This window comes from Ranitomeya imitator, chromosome 3 (assembly GCF_032444005.1).
Source record: "Ranitomeya imitator isolate aRanImi1 chromosome 3, aRanImi1.pri, whole genome shotgun sequence".
Taxonomy (NCBI): domain Eukaryota; kingdom Metazoa; phylum Chordata; class Amphibia; order Anura; family Dendrobatidae; genus Ranitomeya; species Ranitomeya imitator.
The window spans coordinates 231,233,148-231,252,224 of NC_091284.1; the positions used below are offsets into that span (position 1 = coordinate 231,233,148).

The window sequence follows — 19,077 nt, forward strand, 5'->3', positions numbered from 1 at the left end:
AATGAGAGCCTGGAGCCACCACGAAGGAGTGACACCTGCAATAGGCTCAAGCTGCCTGCCATACAGACAAAGACTAAGGAACAAGAAGGAGCAGAGGACTGAGCACAGCTTTAGGCAGCAAGGACCTCAAAATACAGCGCAATAGGGAGGCCTACTCTGAACTCACCTGGTTAGGTGGATCCCAAATTGCTTTCAGGCTGCTTGGATCTCCATTATCATCTGTAATCAGTGCCATGGACTGCACCACAAACCATAAGTAAAAGTGTGAAGACTGCACCCTGCTATGTCCTCAGAGATATTTACTACACCATCTACTCTGCACTACAATCATCACTACTATCTTTCACATCATAAGTGCCCTGGGACTTAGCTCTACCTGTGGAGAGCTGTACCAACTCTGCTGCATCACCATCAGCCCCAGCGGTCTCTTTAAGCAGCGTCAGCTATCCCTTGCCGAATACCACAGGTGGCGTCACGAACTATCCCCTATAAACTTTATTTCCCCTTTATTTCACTTTTATTGGACACCCAGGGCCATGGACTGGGTCACTGCTGCTGTGACACATTCCCCTTAAGAACTGTCCGACCCGGCCCGAGTACCCCACGGCCCTGGCGGGCGCTCCACTTAAGTCCACTTTAAAAAAATTTTTAGCAGTGAATTTATTTCTTCTCCTAATCCGAATTTCATGAATTTATTTTCAGAATTCAGAAATACATAACAGAGAATTAGGTGCTAAATGTGAAGGTTAATATTTCCAAGCTGCTGACTACTATACACAGGTGCCAATCCTCCCACTCCACTGATGTAAGTTAATAAAGACTCCTATATAAAGGTTCTGTTAAAAGCTTCTGAAAAGCAACACACAGAGTCATTATGTATAATTTAAGCGCCAGTCTATTTTATTTATATCTTTTTCTAAGAAATCCAGCAAGAACATTTAGATATGAAGATCTTTCAATATTGCTCAAGTCCTTCTGGAACACTTGCCCTGGTGCCGTGGGTGGCACTGGATTTGACTGACGGGCTCGTCATACCGGTAAGGGTTACAGGGTTGGACTGATTGAAAGACTAAAGATATTTGACAGCAGGAAAGAGGAGAGCAGAGTCTGCACATTGGTCCCTGTGTAACACTGCAGGGTTTTAGGTTACAGCCCTCCAGCTTTATATCTTATCTTACAGGAATAGAAAGTTTTTTTCTCCAAGAGCTGGTACACAGACGACAGACGGATGCGAGTCTTGGCGGAGAAATCTGTCTATATGCCAGTGCAGCCCAGAAGCCGTTGTCACCCTGAATTTCATTCCTATTTACCTATCCGCTATGGCGACACGGAGTAACAAAACTCCTTCATTGAAAACTGTTCCTCTGTAGCATGATGGAAAGCAGCACTTTTATTTCTAGATGAAAGATCTGTGTTTTCTGCCTTGATAGTCGCCTTCTACTTTCTTTGGAAAATACTTCCTTATAATTGTCTCGCTGTTTCCTTTTGTGGATTGTCAATTGATTCTTCCATTAGAGCATCATAATGGTGACGTGCAGAGAGAGATCATTTGCCGTTCTCAGTATTCCTATGGAGTCTGACCTCAATGAGCGAGACTGAAAACGGGAATGGCACGGCGGAGGACGGAGACAACTGCAGCATGTTTTGGAGTTGTGACAAAGAAAATCCGCAGCCTTTTCCGGCACTTCCCAAAGTCAAAATCATGGTCGGAAGGTTTCCAGCTTCTCCCAACACCCAGCCATGAGCTACTGATCGTGAGAGGTATGTTTATGTATGGATGGAGCTATGAAACGTACTTGTCTATATTGTCCTAGTTATGTCCGTGATGTCCACATGCCAGATGAGAAAGTTTCCAAAGAGTTTTCATTTGCATAAAAAGTTTAAAAAGATATTATTATATATGAAGTATGTTCGTACAGGTAGATTACTGTGTGGAATGGAAGAGGTGCAAGTCTATTTGAACCTCCTAACACACAACTGGGAAGAGGCCTCAGGTATTGAGTTTTAGGAGGGGGTACCAGTTAGGTATTCTGTCTTGGCCACTGGATTTAGATACAGGGCTTAAAAAGTGATCTGAATCTTTGCCCAAGGTGAAGGAAAGCCCAAGTGCGATATTATACGCAATATCTTATATATAACGGTGTATGCATCCTTCTGTCTGAAGCTGGGATGGGCGGCACCTGCGCAGTGCGGCATCTGAGTGAGCGCATGCGCATGCCACACTTCGGTGCCATTTTATTGAAGACACTGTATGTGCAGCATCCCAGGTGGCCGGTTGCTGCAGTGATGTTGCTTTTCCTTCGGGGAGGGTAATATCATGCTCAGAGGCAATGCAGTTCTCTTCACCAGGTAAGGCACACACATGCAACACATTCTGAATCCAGGCCAGAAGGGGGAGATCAGCACCCGGATTCAGGGGAGCTTCCCTAGGCTTTGTGTCCTGACCTGGAGTAGAAGCTAGGGAGCTGTAGCCTCTGGAAGGAGGAAGACCTGAGGGGTTGAATGTGGAGCAGCCGGAAGGGAAGGAGCACAGGAGAGGAACAGAGCTCAGAGGGGAACTGTGGCAGGGCACCCTCAGAGCTGAAGCGCAGTAGCCGGGAACCGGGAGCCCAATGCTTTTGTGGGACTCTGGGACTCTACAACACAGAGCAGAACCGGAGGGCAAGACACTACACATTACCTGCCCGCACCACGCCTGAGACGCAGCAGCACCTGAGGAGCCCGGGGCATGTTAGAGTCCCTGTAAAAAGGCTCAAGCTGCCCGTCGTGCAGGTGCCTGTCCCAGGACAGGGGGAAACTGGAGGACCCTGTAGGAAGCTTCAGGCAGCAGAGACCTCACCTTTAATGGCGCAAGTTGGAGAGGCTCACAGACCTCTACTGGAGAAGGGAACCCTCTATTGCCTCTGAACCGACTGGACCACCATCACCCTTGCCTGGTATCCCAGACTGTGGCCAGCAACCTGCAGTAAACCAGGTAAAGACTTACAACTGTCTCCTCCATTTATTCATCAACATACCATCATCTCTGCCACACACTATAGGACCCCTGGGGACCCCGCTTCACCTGTGGGAAGTGTAACACCCGTGCTGCCTCAACATCCTCCAGTGGACCCCTTTAATGCAGCATTGGTCCTACTATTGACCGAACTCCACAGGTGGCGTCACAACAAACTTTGAACATTTTCCCCTTTAACGTTGAGGCCCAGGGCCACAGACCGGGTCACAGCCACCGTGACATCGCCTTTAATAGTCAACCGGACCCGGTACCGAGTACCCCACTGCCCTGGGGCGACTCATATGCAAATTTATGCTGGATGTGCACACGTTGACTCCGTCATCATTTTATTGAAGAATTATACTGCAACGTCAACATAGCAGTCCACACATGCTGGCCATAGTCATTATCCCTATCCCTATGACTGGTGTGTGTGCACTGCTTTGATGACTGTACAATGTGGCTCCGGAGTCAGCGTAAGCCGCACTACGGCGCCATTTTATTGAAGACACTGTGCAAATTCGCAGACATAGTGTCTTAAAAAATGGCACTGGACAGCATGGTATGCACATGTGATGACTCTGTCCCTTTTTAATCAAAGAATTCTACAATTTCAACATAGCAGTGCGTATGTGCCGGCCAACGCCATTATTCCTATGGCTTGCTCATGCACACTGTTTTCTTGACATTCTAGTACATTGCTTCAATAAAATGTAGCCAGAGTCAGCGCGTTCGCATACCGCGATCTCCGAGCCAATTTTATTGAAGACACTGTATAAATGTACCAATAAAAATGCTCGCCACTCCGACGTAGAACGGGTTCAATAGCTTGTAAATTGATATTCTAAAAAGGCTACTTTAGGGTAATTATCTTTTTAGGATTTTGGTCCTAACCTATGCATTCCTGATATACAGAATTAGATATTGAGTCTTCGTAGGTTAGGGACTGGTGTAATGGGATAGATGCTATTTAGAGCACTGACAAAAAACATTTATTCATATGTTACTTTTCTACAAGTTGACATTGAGCCTAAAACATAAAATGGCAGTCAATGTTATAAAAAGAGCTGCCAGCCTAGATATGTATGTCAGTATTTATGGTAGTGTTGAAAACACGTGATGCGGTCTTGAAGAAAACCTGTAAGTGATGCCAATGAAAACGAATGAAGTTTTCTTTATAAAAATAGATTTTGTTTGATGTACAGTCAGTTGTAGATAGGTGAATATACCAATGAATCCATAATTCAGCCCCAAACTTTAATCTGCAAGTAAACTTTTTTGGCTCTCTTATTACTGGAGTTGTCCCTTTTCTAATTGAGTTGAGCAAATTTGTTCTGGTTGCCTCTTATTCGGCAAGCTATAGCGCTTACCGAATAAGCTGCAAAGTGAACCGGGCTGGATCACCGGCCAAACAGGCTCTCCATGCATGTCATGTGACAGTGACACAGCCGCGACATATGCAGCTGCGGCGCCGATCAGCTGATCAGCCGGCGCGATCCCGGAAGCCGGGTTCCCTCTGCAGTGTATTCGGTAAGCGCTATAGCTTGCCGAATAAGAGGGAACCCAAACAAATTCGCTCCACTCTATTCAAGATTCATAATAATAAAATCATACTTTTATTAGTCATTTTTTGAAAGATCATAAAGAAATTTTGATAATGAACATACACAAGATACAAAATAGGTTGTTTCAGAGAATATCCAGAAGAGAAAAAAGAGAGAATGTGGAGGATATAGTGTAAATGTAAGTATCTTGATGCCTGTAAAATAAGTCCCCAAAAAAGTAATGAAGTATCCCCAATACAGTATACAGTGCAAATATACCAAACATTAAGAGAAACAAAACATTAATGTTAGAAGAGAGAGCCCTAAAGTTCAGGCAGGCTGCTATTCTCCCCCAAAGAGGGTTTCACATTTATTGCTTCATCTGGGGCTGTGACATGAGAGCTGCATCTAATCACTGAGCTCAGCAGCTTTTCAGATGTAGATACAAGTGCTGTTGACATGCTATCACCACTGCAGCCAAACAAAAGAGACTGGGGCAGTAGCAGAGGCACATCACTGAACCCAGGGAACGTAACCAAAACACAGTTTGCTTTCTTACACCGGAGACTGGAGGCAGATGATTGCTAAAAGAGGAAAATTCCTTCAATGTTACTTGTTATTTCTTTACATTCTTCACTATAGTTAAACTTTTTTCAGTTTAATCTCACAAGAACAATCTGCGTGGACCTCTATTTCTGGAGGGTCACAGGTCGATGACTAGCCTAGAGAGATGGCTCCACGCTCTCATGGGCTCTATAACAGATGCATGGGGTGCCCTAAATATATTCGCCTTTGCTCGTAGTGCCACATCACAGCAGAAATACGCACGTTGGCGGCACCATGGCATACGATGACTATCGGGTGGTGGTAGTATCATGTTATACACAGCTTCCACTGCAGTGTTAGGTTTATAGAAGGAGCCACACATTAGTAACTCTCCTTCCAGGAGCTGGGATAATCAATGACTGGTGTAACACCAGAAGAAAGGTCACAGGATCCCGTGTGAGCTCAGTTACAGATGGAGAAACTAGTAAGAAGACAGAGCTGAAGATCGATGAATCAGACGGTGTCCATTTAAAGATACAGATCCGATATTTTTTCCTATGCTATCTTAATAATCTTTTCTGTGATCTTCATAACATTCTGCATAATCTCATTGTCTCGTTATATTAATATTTTTAGTACAGAATTTGTACGGTATTAATAGCACATTTAAACATTAAGATCTCATTAGTAACGATGATCCAGTGTTGCCATAGCAACTTAGCAACACTGCCATCATTGCAGCAGGAAATCTTGGGTGCTCCTGGAAAGGCTTTTATGCCCAATGTTACTATGGCAACATGCCAGCCATATAGATGGAAACATTTATATAGGGTGAGCTATGCCAGATATTGAGGCAGTAATAGATTCTTCTCACACAGGAATTAACTCCTCGGAAGCTCAGTAGGCTAAGGAGTTATTGCTCCAGTAAAGAGTTATGTTTTTCTTGTAATATGCCGCAAAAATTTTCTGTAGGAATTCTACAATCCTCTTATCTATCACATAAATTCTCAGACAGATGGCCAATCACTCATTGCGGTGATGACATCACTGTGGGCGATGCATCACCACTCTGGTCAGGGACTGGCTACAAGTAGAGATGAGCGTGGTTCGTACCGGACAGTTAGTGTCCACTGCTAAATGCAGAGCATGGTCTTCTTCTGAACATCTGTTGCAATGTTCGGAATTCTGGGGGCAGTCTTTGAGGAAAGAGTGAATTTTCCATATCAAAATATTCGGGTCGCAATTGCTTTCAAAGGGGTTTAGGTTCTGCTTCAAGTTTGGATACAGTTCTGGTACCGAAACAGAACTTTGGAATAAAGTTTGGGTCGGATACCAGAACCCGAACCTCCACGGATCCCCTCACCCGTAGCGACAAGTAGTCATATGTCCATGTACAAATAGAGCTGCAGTCACAATTCTACAGGTTGCTTAGCTCAAATCCCAATGCACAGCATGCTTGTTCAGTGTCTCCACAGAGCATAGTGAGAAGAAAAGTTTGTAATCCAGTCTCTGCGCACAATACACTTTTTTGTTTGCATCAATTGTATCTTTCCAATAGCGTCTTTTTTCACATCTATTTTATACAGTTAGGTCCATATATATTTGGACAAAGACAACATTTTTCTAATTTCAGTTACAGACATTACCACAATGAGTTTTAAACAAAACAATTTAGATGCAGTTGAAGTTCAGACTCTTGGCTTTCATTTGAGGGTATCCACATTAAAATTGGATGAAGGGTTTAGGATTTTCAGCTCCTTAATTAACATGTGCCACCCTGTTTTTAAAGGGACCATAAGTAATTGGACAATTGACTCCAAGGCTATTTCATGGACAGGTGTGGGCAATCCCTTCATTATATCATTCTCAATTAAGCAGATAAAAGGCCTGGAGTTGATTTGAGGTGTGGTGCTTGCATTTGGAAGGTTTTGCTGTGAAGTAAACATGCGGTCAAAGGAGCTCTCCATACAGGTGAAACAAGCCATCCTTAAGCTGCAAAAACAGAAAAAAAAACATCCGAGAAATTGCTACAATATTAGGAGTGGCAAAATCTACAGTTTGGTACATCCTGAGAAAGAAAGAAAGCACTGGTGAACTCATTAATGCAAAAAGACCTGGGCGCCCACGGAAGACAACAGTGGTGGATGATCGCAGAATATTCTCCATGGCGAAGAGAAACCCCTTCACAACAGCCAACCAAGTGACCAACACTCTCCAGGAGGTCGGCGTATCAATATCCAAATCTACCATAAAGAGAAGACTGCATGAAAGTAAATACAGAGGGTTCACTGCATGGTGCAAGCCACTCATAAGCATCAAGAATAGAAAGGCTAGACTGGACTATGCTAAAAAACATCTAAAAATGCCAGCACAGTTCTGGAAGAACATTCTTTGGACAGATGAAACCAAGATCAACCTCTACCAGAATGATGGAAAGAGAAAAGTATGGCGAAGGCGTGGTACAGCTCTTGATCCAAAACATACCACTTCATCTGTAAAACACAGCGTTGGCAGTGTGATGGCTTGGGCATGCCTGGCTGCCAGTGGCACTGGGTCACTAGTGTTTATTGATGATGTGACACAGGACAGAAGCAGCTGAATGAGTTCTGAGGTATTCAGAGCCATACTGCGTGCTCAGATCCAGCCAAATGCAGCAAAACGGATTGGTCGTCATTTCATACTACAGATGGACAATGACCCAAAACGTAAAGCCAAAGCAACCCAGGAGTTTGTTAAAGCAAAGAAGTGGAATATTCTTGAATGGCCAAGTCAGTCACCTGATCTCAACCCAATTGAGCATGCATTTCACTTGTTAAAGACTAAACTTCAGACAGAAAGGCCCACAAACAAAGAGCAACTGAAAACCACCGCAGTGAAGGCCTGGCAGAGCATCAAAAAGGAGGAAACACAGCGTCTGGTGATGTCCATGAGTTCAAGACTTCAGGCAGTCATTGCCAACAAAGGGTTTTCAACCAAGTACTAAAAATGAACATTTTAGTTAAAATTATTGAATCTGTCCAATTACTTTTGGTCCCTTTAAAAACAGGGTGGCACATGTTAAGGAGCTGAAACTCCTAAACCCTTCATCCAATTTTAATGTGGATACCCTCAAATGAAAGCTGAAAGACTGAACTTCAACTGTATCTGAATTGTTTTGTCTAAAATTCATTGTGGTAATATCTATAACCAAAATTAGAAAAATGTTGTCTCTGTCCAAATATATATGGACCTAACTGTATGTGCTTGCCTCTCTCTTTTTTAGTTTACCCCTGTAGATGGGGTTGAGGATTTCCAGATGTTTTTGCCTGGTATATCATTTGCAACTTTTCAAAAGCTACAAAATTTCTCACAAATGTACTTCAACTCCCCCTGTGCAATGATTTTATGCACAAAATTTTTTTTTTTTTACTTTGTGCTTTAAAAAGTCACAAAAATGGTTAGGAAAAACAAAATATTTTTTGAACTTTGTGTAAAATTCATGTGCTGTATTCTGACTCCATAATTAGGCTGAGTATAGGGCGCTTGAGACATCATTCTATGGATGTCTCTATGTACCATTACTCACACAAACAGATTTCATCAGATAGTTTGATTCAACTGCAGGAAGCACGTAGGAAGATTCCAGAAGGTATATTTTCCAGCTGAATTCTTGTAGTTATGCTGAATTACAGTAGTAGTAGCTGTAACAGCTGCACTAGGTAAAAAAAGACTATTCTGAACCAGAGCTGTATGATATGAGGTTCTAAGATGGCAGACTTACAGAGAATGAGCAAGAAGAAGGGAGGCTTTACTGGCATCAGAGTTAGGGAGGCAGACCGAGAAAAAAGGAGGTCATGCTACTAAAGGGCAAACCTTATTGCATAGCAATCCTGTGGAATCAATACAATACTGTATGATTCCCAAGTCGTGGGACATAATAAGCCGTGTGTGTCATTTCGATGACTTTCTCCCAAAAAACATTCACAAATCCCACAAGATAAAATATAGTGACAAAAACCCCACAAATGATGAATCAGTCCCTGAGTGTCCACTGCATCTTTGTGAAAAACACCCGAGATGTGGCAACAGAGTCAGCGCTAATTTAATCAGGCCAGGAGTAACGTGTGTTTTGCATATGATGCACAGCCACCATATTGACCTAGACAGGACTTCGGGAGACAAGCCATGCTTTATTTTAGCTAAAGGAATGGTCATGTTGTACCACAGGAGGATGTGTCTTCAGTGGAGATGTTCCAGCAGCAGAGAAAGGGATGGAAAGCCCAATGCTGTGATTAATACTACAGCATCTAGAAAGTTGGGGAACATTTCTATAATTTAAGACATTGAAAGGGGAAAGAGAGTTATGTTTCACATGGTATAGTGGACATGATATAGCAATTTGCTGGCCTTGTCTCAGCTGATTATTCTTGGCTATCTACAGGGATTTTGCCACGGTGAGGATTACCTCATGAGTAACATCTCTATGATGTGTAAGGTGAGAAACCTAAGGCTAGGTTCACATTGCGTTAATGGGTTAACGCTAACGGACTGCGTTGCACGGCGAAAATGTCGCAATTAACACCGTGCAACGGGTCCGTTAGCGTACCCATTGACAGCAATGTGATTTTTCTTTGTAGCACATCGCTAGCGCATGCCATTTTTGGCACGCGTTAGCGATGTGCCGTTCTTTTGTGACGGACCTCGGTCCGAGGTCCGTTCCTCACTAGCGCAGATTGGGGATCTGCCCTAGCGTGAACGGCGAACGCTGACCCTAAAGAAACATTGCATTAGCGCAATCCGCTAGCGCTGTGCGCTTAACGGATTGCCCTAACGCAATGTGAACCTAGCCTAAGTCCAGTGTCTCGTGCGGGTGGCGTGGACTTGTCTCTGCAGTCTGACAATGTATGATTGGACAATGGCGCCATAACGTTCTGTTCCAAAAGGAAAACTCAACACAGTGCTGGATTTGTCACATGAAGGACACAGGAAACGACTGACATACCCTGCTGTCTTTTAATGGGGTCTGTTGAGTTCTTGATTTTTTTCTTTTTTTGGAATGGGCTTTTTATTTTATTATTTCTTGGTCCTCTAAGTGACTATAGGATAATTGGTTACATAATTGCTTTGGTATATGAAGTGTTTAAAACGTTATTGCCTTCTATTGTGAAACTTAGCCAGTGCCTCTAGCTGATCTAAAAGCCATATTCAGGACCCCAGCAGCCATCGCAAAGCAGAGCATAGATACACTGACAAAAGAGCTTCTGCGAGAGGAACAACTATCCCTAGAGAAATCAACAGATCTCTATTTATGTCCAGTGGCAAATTTGAATAAGTCGTGAAAACAAATATGAAAATCATTTTTTAAGGTGTTTTCCCAATATAAACCTATACATTAGCATATAAAAGTTTTAGAACTCATGAGGCTGGTATACATACTATGAATATCTATATTTGAATGGTTGTTTATTCTTCTGTGAAAATTTTCTCTGCCTATTATTAAAAGAAGCATTTTAATATTTAATATTAGGATTAAGCAGCCATTTTGACATGGATTTTCATAGTAAGTACATCTGCTGTATCAGGTCTAAGAAGAATATTCAATAATTTTTGCAGCTTGGATTGAGAAACAGATCCACTTTAAAGAACATGCTTTGTCAAAGATATCATACACAACTCCTCTCACAAAGGTCCCATGCTTGTCATGCCCTGCAAAAAGCTGATCCTGCTGGTGGAAGCTATTAACAGGCAGGCCCTGCTACCAGCTATGGTTGCTGCTGGAAAAATCATACATGCACGACTTGAGTCTGCTGAATGGAAATGGCTCATACAGAAGCAGCTCTCCAGTCAGTCTTAAAATAGAGGTTATTAAAGGGCCCCCCAGGCCCTCACACACTATCTGTATATTCCAAAAGGGATAATAGACAAGGTTCTCAACTTCTGATAACCCCTTTAAGAGATCTAATATGGTTTTAGCACAGCGTCCCTTTAAAATGTTTCCTGCTTCCATTTTTTCCTTCTGCTAAAAAGGAAAATGGGAAAAAAGGAGACTTTACTTACGTAAGCATGGAAATGTTGGTAATTAAGTACTAATTAGTGCCTTTTATTTTCATTTCACAGAAGCATGTAGGTTGTAATTACTAGTTTATTTCTCCCAATGGCTTCATAAAATTAGCTGCTTTCAAAAGCGAGCCATGTCAGGTCTCAGGGCTGTGACCCCCTTAATTGGTAGTAAGAAGTCAAAAGAATCACTAAACCCAGTAATACGAGAAATATATTGTCAGTGTTTTAATTTTATAACCCTTTTTTACCTAGTTTTCTTCTTGGGTTCCTCTTTAATAAGGAGCGTTTTCAGCTAATATCATTGGACTCTTAATAGTTAAATGACTTCTTATTGGTGTAGTTTATGTGCCTAGTACATACCAGCCCCTGCACTTGGGTAAGGAGCTATTAAGAAGAACAACTCTCTGCAAGAGCTCATACATTGCAATCTAAATTTAGTCTTCTCCTCCTGCCTCTCTGCCTTTCTCTTTGGACTGGATGTAGTCAGGTGTGCATAGCTATGAGTATGGATCTGAAAAGGTTAATGGCTCTGGACAATGGTAATGGATTATGTCCAGAAGGCAGTAATTGACACACTCCACAAGTAGGGTAAGCCACAAAAGGTCATTGCTAAAGAAGCTGACTCTTCAAGGGTGCTGTATCCAAGCATATTAATGAAAAGTTGAGTGGAAGGAAAAATTGTGGTAGAAAAAGGTGCACAAGCAACCGGCATAACCGCAGCCTTGAAAAGATTGTTAAGAAAGGGTCATTCAAAAATTTGGGGAATATTCACAAGGAGTGGACTGCTGCTGGAATCATTGCTTCAAGAGCCACCACACACAGTCATATCCAGGACATGGGCTACAAGTGTCGCATTCCTTGTGTCAAGCCACTCATGACCAATAGACAACGCCAGAAGCATCTTACCTGGACCAAGGAGAAAAAGAACTGGACTGTTGCTCAGTGGTTCAAGGTGTAGTTTTTAGATGAAAGTAAATTTTGCATTTCATTTGGAAATCAAGGTCCTAGAGTCTGGAGGAAGAGTGGAGAGGCCACAATCCAAGCTGCTTGAGGTCTAGTGTGAAGTTTCCACAATCAGTGATGGTTTGGGGAGCCATGTCATCTGCTGGTGAAGGTCCACTGTGTTTTATTAAGACCAAAGTCAGAGCAGCCATCTACCAGGAAATTTTAGAGCACTTCATGCTTCCCTCTGCCGACAAGCTTTTTGGAGATGGAAATGTCATTCTCCAGCAGGACTTGGCACCTGTCCATACAGCCAAAAGTACCAATACCTGGTTTAAAAACAACAGTATCACTGTGCTTGATTGGCCAACAAACTCGCCTGACCTTGTATTGTCAAGAGGAACACCAGACCCAACAATGCAGACGAGCTGAAGGCTGCTATCAAAGCAACCTGGGCTTCCATAACACCTCAGCAGTGCCACAGGCTGATCGCCTCCATGCCACACCACATTGATGCAGTAATTGATGCAAAAGGAGCCCTGACCAAGTATTGAGTGCATTTACTGAACATACATTCCAGTAGGCCAACATTTGGGACTTTAAAATAATTTTTCAAGCTGGTGTTATAAAGTATTCTAATTTACTGAGAGAATGACTTTTGGGTTTTTGTTGGCTATAAGCCATAATCATCAACATTAACAGGTATAAACACTTGAAATAGATCACTCTGTTTGTAATGACTCTATATAATATATGAGTTTCACTTTTTGTATTGAAGAACTGAAATAAATTAACTTTTTGATGATATTCTTATTTTGTGAGAAGCACCTGTATCAAGAAACAGTTCTGGAGCTGGAGGCACTAGGACCAGGGACAACAGACACAGGACTGGTCACACCAGGATCAGGAGACCAGCTATAGGTACCGCAGATGCGGTTTCAGGATTAGGATACCGCTGAAGTGACCACAGGAACAAGGACAAACTATACTAGGTTTTCTGGAATACGAGATACAGGAATAACTTACACAGACTAAGCACAGGTGCCCTGGCAACATGTAGTTGTACACACCAACACCACTAAGAGGAAACTATAGGGGTTGGTCAGACACCTCCCTATTTGAGAGGGTGCCTTTTATACAAAATGCCTTCCAGCTATTGGCTGGGAGACACCTTGCAGGTGATTACTAAATGCCTCCCAGCTGTTAGTAGGGGGCATTTTACCATGCGATTTTACTAGGCGCATCGCAAGAACACACAGGGGAGGAGGAAGCTGACTTAGACGCTGTTGCTGCCGTGGCGTTGAATAACCTGATGTCCCCACATGTTGGGAGGAGGAGAACCATGCGGAGGTGCTAGCAAATGTTACAGTAGCCCCCCTTTACGCCCCCTCTACTTCAGGTCCCTAAGGAGTTCTTGCAGAGAAAGTGGAGCTAGATTCTTCTTTCTGAACTCCTACAACCTCTCTCGATCTCCACGATCTCTCCAAGCCACTAGAAGAAAGACTATATCTCCCAACTTCTTCATGTCCATGATGCCTCTCACCGGTTGGACATACTCTGAGCGGATTTGGAAACAGGGACCATAACTTGCATAGTCTCTCTTTTAGTTAGGCAGAAATAGCTGTCTCCTTGGAATAAACAAAGATGGATTGGGACTCCACCTCTTGGTCTGTGGACATTAGAGACTCGGAAGATGCTTCCGCCATTACATTGTCATCCTGAGACCACTTGGAACTAGAAGATACCTTCCTATGGTCGATTTTCACATTGGTCTCACTCAAGATACATTCGTTGGGCAGAAGATTTTCAGGAAACAGGCCATTAGAACCATTGCCTCTTGGAGAGGATGGCAACACTGGCAACTCAGCTGGAAGCACAGAAACCAAACACCCCATGTGACTCGATTCCCCACATCGAAGCACGTCACCGGAATTCCAATCTAACACAGGCTCATGAGAGCTCCTCCATGGAAGACCTAAGAGAAGGGGGTGAAAAAGCCAGCATATAGAAAGCAGTTTTCTCTGAATGGAGTGCTCCTATATGGAGCTCATCAGGTTCTGTGACGACTTGAAAGACTATAGGTAGGTCCTTCCCTTCATCAGATGACACTCTCAGCAAATTCTGAATGCTTTGAGCGGGAATTTGATACCGTTGCACCATGGCCTGTTGTACAAAATTTCCTGCCGAACTGGAGTCAAGAAAGGCTTTTTTGTTGAACTGAATTCCGCTATAGGACACAGAAATGTTCAAAGTTATTGATGGAGAGTCTCCTCTCTCACTTAGGAAAGATTCACCCAAAGGCCCCTGATTTAGGAGTTTAGACCTCTTAGGATAGTCACAATTAAAGAGCTCCGCGCTACAGCAGCTGAAGCACACTCCCTTTGCAAAACTACTTTCTTGTTGCCACTCTGCCAGCAAAACAGGATTGACCTGCATGGGTTCCATAAGGATGACTGTTTCTGGAGGCTGAGGAATGAGCAGTCTTTGGAAAGACAGAGTCAGACGTGATAGTTTCCTTTCGCGTGTTACCTCTTTGGTCCGTTCTTGAAACCTGAGGTTTATCCGGATTGCCAGAGGGATTAGTTCATCTAGAGAGGCTGGGATATCACATCTAGCCAACTCATCCTTGATTCTTCTAGATAATCCCTTCCAGAAAGTGGCTACCAAAGCTTCGTCATTCCATCCAAGAGCGGAAGACAAGGTGAGATATTGGATGGCATACTGGCTGACGGATAATTCTCTCTGGCACAGTCTGAGCAGGGAGATGCAGTAGATAAAGCACTACAAGGTTTGTCAAAGACCTTACGGAAGGACACCAGGAAGGCTTGTAGGTCCATGGTCACAGGATACCCTCTCTACCACAAGGGGTTAATCTATTCTAGGGCTTGTCCTGCAAGGTGGAACATCAGGAATCCCACTTTAACACGATCAGTCAGAACTGATGGGTCAAAAGTTCAGAATGCTGGGTGCACTGGTTCAAGAATCTAAGCACTGCTTGGGATTTCCGCTGAATTGTGGAGGAGCCGATAAGCGGAGATTAGCTCCTAGGGTATAGGTCACAGGCAGAGTAGGCTTGCCTGTAGCTGTGGCACCTTGAGCTGAAGCGGAAGAAGCGGCCTTAATTAGAGAATCCATCCGGGTATTTACAGTCCTCAACTATGACAAAAAATTTTCTTACTGATCACACTGACAGGGGAGTTCTTGGTACATGTCTGAGGTCAGGGGATTTTGGGATCAATGGAATCCATGCCCTGAGCAAACTGTCATGCCCATAGGTAGTGCATCTGGGTTTGTGGACCCACTGTGCCACAGGGCTGGACCTGCCTAGGAAGGGGTGTAGCTAAGCGGCTACCTGGTGTTCGCTGGAGCAAGGTCCATGGACTCTGCATGGTCCCTTTCACTCCTCCCAGCATGCTCACCGCCACGGCCGCATCACATTCTCCTGCAGCTTCCCACTTATTAATGGGGCAGCAGGCACACTTCTGGAGATTCCCCCAGCCAATAGCTGGGAGGCATTAAATATTTAAGTCACCCTCCCCTGTAGTGAGGTGCCTACGCAACATAAGTTCTAGTTAGTGTATATACCCACTAGTCTGTTGTCAGGTCCCTGTCCCTGAACCTGCCAAGTCTGAACCATACCTATTCCTAAGCCTGTCCTGTCTAAACCTGAACCCATTCCTAAACCAGTCCTGCCAGAACCTGATCCTAAGTTCTGAACCTATCTTGTCTGAGCCTGCACATATAGCCTCTACCAGTGTTCCAAAACCTGTCTTGCCTAAACCCAGAGTCCGTTCCAACTGAACATCCTGTTCTGTCCAAGCTCGATCATGTCCTGTCTGAATAAGCTTCGCTATCTGTTCTACTAGTTATCCGAAGTCTCTTCTGCAAGTGACTCAGAGTTTGTGACTGCTATCCTGACCATTGACATCAGATGCCGCAGTACTGGGGACTGCCTTTTAGTGGTACCTGGAAGCAACCTACATCTCAAGCCTTACTTGACCCTCAGGGGTTCAAGTGAAAACAGGTAGCCATTTACTAACGGCCCCCGAGGTTAAGCCCAGCTTGTGGTGCAGTGGGTCCACGATCCACCAGTGTGACACATGTTAAAGTGCATTTAACGCTTACTCAAGAACATTTAGACAAGTCTGTGAAATATTGGGAGAATATAGTCTGGTCAGTTGAGACCAAAATTGAACTGCTTGGATGCTGTAATACACATTCTGGAGACCAAAAGGCACTGCTTATCACTCTAAAAACAACATACCAGCAGTCAAGTTAGGATGTGGGAATTTCATGGTATGAGGCTGCTTTTCAGCATACAGCAATGGCAAATTTTATATAACTGAAGGAAGGATGAGTGGAGAAATGTGCAGCGCCCCAGAGTCCTGGTCGTTGCAGTAATGTCGCTCTGCCACTAAGGGGAGTGATGTTATGTCTGATTGCACTAAAGGAGTTCACCTGACCAGGTATCACAGTCACACACTACACTTCACACTCCAGCCACCAGGGGGAGCAAAAGGCACTATGTATTAGGCCACTCCTCACACTGGTAAAACTGGGGGTTGGATAGGAAGTTAGAGGAGAACGCAGCCTGGGAGAGCTCCAGGGAGGACCTGTCAGGGGTGGGTTCCTGGCAGGTACCTAGCAGAAAGGACAGAACGTACCTTGCCGTGCCTGCACTACCTTGCGGTGGCATCCTAAGGAAGGACACGAAGTGAAGGATATTGTGGAGAAGGGAGAAACGAAATCGCAGCACAAGGAGATATCCAGTAGGAGTCGTGCCCCGAGAACGGCAACATCCTACTGAGGCGCGTAGCCGATGGCCGAAACGCCGAGGAAGTAACAGACTCCAAGCATTACTTCAAACAGCGGCAGGACAGTTGATTTTAGGTTGGCTATCTACCTTACATCACCTAAGCAGACATAGGGGGCAAAGTTGGAGAGGGGTGTCTCTAGGGATCCAGAATAGCTCCGAGCCTTCCCGTCAAACAGGTGCGTCCTATCCAGACAATAACTTGGGGGACGGAGAGAAAGAGAAAGAACAGATACGAAAGTTGTGAGGACTATCCCGAATGCTCAGCAGGGAAGGACTACAACACACAGGCGCTATTTGGTAGGCACTGATTTACACCTGCAAAGGGAACTCTGGATGTGCCTTCGGACCGGCTGGACTCAGCCAGCCTTGTTAGCAGTGCTCTGGATTGCGGATCCCGAAGTCTTCAGTAAAAAGGTAAAGAGACTGCAACCCTGTGTCCTCATTTTTAACTGCACCTCACACCATCGCCACCTACACTACTGGGAAGCCCTGGGGATATACTTCAGCTGTGGGAAGGTATACCATCTAGCTGCCATTCCATCACCCCAGCGGACCCCTAAGCAGCATCGGTCACCCTGACCGAATACCACAGGTGGCGTCACGAACCCTTGACAAACTTACATCACCCCTTTTATTGGACGCCCCTTAGCAGGGTCACGGACCGGGTCCAGCCACCGTGACAACCCCAGCACCGAGACATAGAGGACCAGTACCGGTACCGAGTGTTGTGAATTCAGCTTTTGGGCTCCCTCCGGTGGTTGTAGAGGGTAGTGCAGTTGTGCCTGGACCGCAGGAGTGGACAGGTGTATCTACTGATTGCAAAACTGACTGGGGTATATAGCTTTGCTGGATCCTTTAGTCAGTGCCAGTTGTCCATTGTTTTTGAAGGATTCACTTCCCTGCTGGTCTTTCCAGTTTGCTGTGTTTTTCTACAAAGATAAGTCCTGGCTTTGTTTTTGCTGTCCACCTGCAGTGGATCTTATAGTTCTGTGCATTTTCATGTTTTTGTCTTGTCCAGCTTGGTCTGTGAAGGATTTTATGCAGCCTAGCTATTTCTCTGGAGATGCAGATATACCCCCCATGTCTTTAGTCAGATGTGGTGATCCGTATTTTCTGCGGTGGATATTTTCTAGTGTTTTTATACTGACCGCATAGTATTCTGTTCTATTCTTTCTTATTAGCTAGTATGGCCTCCTATGCTAAAATCTGATTTCATATCTACGTATGTTATTTCCCTCTCCTCTCACAGTCAATATTTGTGGGGGGCTATCTATCCTTTGGGGATTTTCTCTGAGGCAAGATAGGTTTCCTGTTTCTGTCTTTAGGGGTAGTTAGATCTTAGGCTGTGTCGAGGGGTCTAGGGAGCGTTAGGTACCCCCCACGGCTACTTTTAGTTGCGCTGCTAGGTTCAGGGTTTGCGGTCAGTACAGGGACCACCTTCTCCAGAGTACGTCTCATGCTGCTCCAAGGCCACCAGATCATAACAGTACAACTGGCCAACAATAAGTTAATTGCATCTCAGAAGAAGGGTGGAAAGATTTTGAGCCATTTTTTTTCCCTTAGCCTGTTTGGTCTGTTCCTCCCTCTTTACCTCTGGGTGGCTACGGAGTCTAGTATTAACATGAATGTTCAGGAGTTAGTTTCTCGGGTGGATCAGCTTGCTGCTAGGGTACAGGGTATTTCAGATTTCATTGTTCAGACTCCTGCCTTAGAGCCTAAGATTCCCACTCCTGATTTATTCTTTGGTGACAGATCCAAATTTTTGAGTTTCAAAAATAACTGTAAACTGTTTTTTGCATTAAGACCCTGGTCTTCTGGTGATCCTATTCAGCAGGTTAAAATCATCATATCTCTGCTGCGTGGTGACCCACAGGATTGGGCATTTTCCCTGGAATCTGGCAATCCTGCTTTGCTTAATGTTGATTCGTTCTTTCAGGCATTGGGGTTGTTGTATGATGAGCCTAATTCTGTGGATCAGGCTGAGAAAATCTTGAAGCGGCAGAATTGTATTGCCAGAAATTTAGAAAATGGTCTGTACTGACTAAATGGAATGAGGATGCCTTGGCGGCAATTTTCAGAAAGGGTCTTTCTGAATCCGTTAAAGATGTTATGGTGGGGTTCCCCACGCCTGCTGGTCTGAGTGATTCTATGTTTCTGGCCATTCAGATTGATCGGCGCTTGCGTGAGCGCAGAAT

General features: G+C 44.3%; 1 protein-coding gene across 1 annotated transcript in view; it reads left to right on the forward strand.

Annotated features, from left to right (window-relative positions):
• Positions 1 to 1,074: 1,074 nt before the first annotated feature.
• RASSF5 (Ras association domain family member 5) overlaps positions 1,075 to 19,077 on the forward strand; it is a 181,809-nt gene continuing 163,806 nt past the window's right edge. The window contains exon 1 of the mRNA XM_069756263.1: positions 1,075 to 1,761. Coding sequence (XP_069612364.1) covers positions 1,608 to 1,761 — 154 coding nt within the window. The 5' untranslated portion in view covers positions 1,075 to 1,607. The remainder of the gene's footprint in view (positions 1,762 to 19,077) is intronic.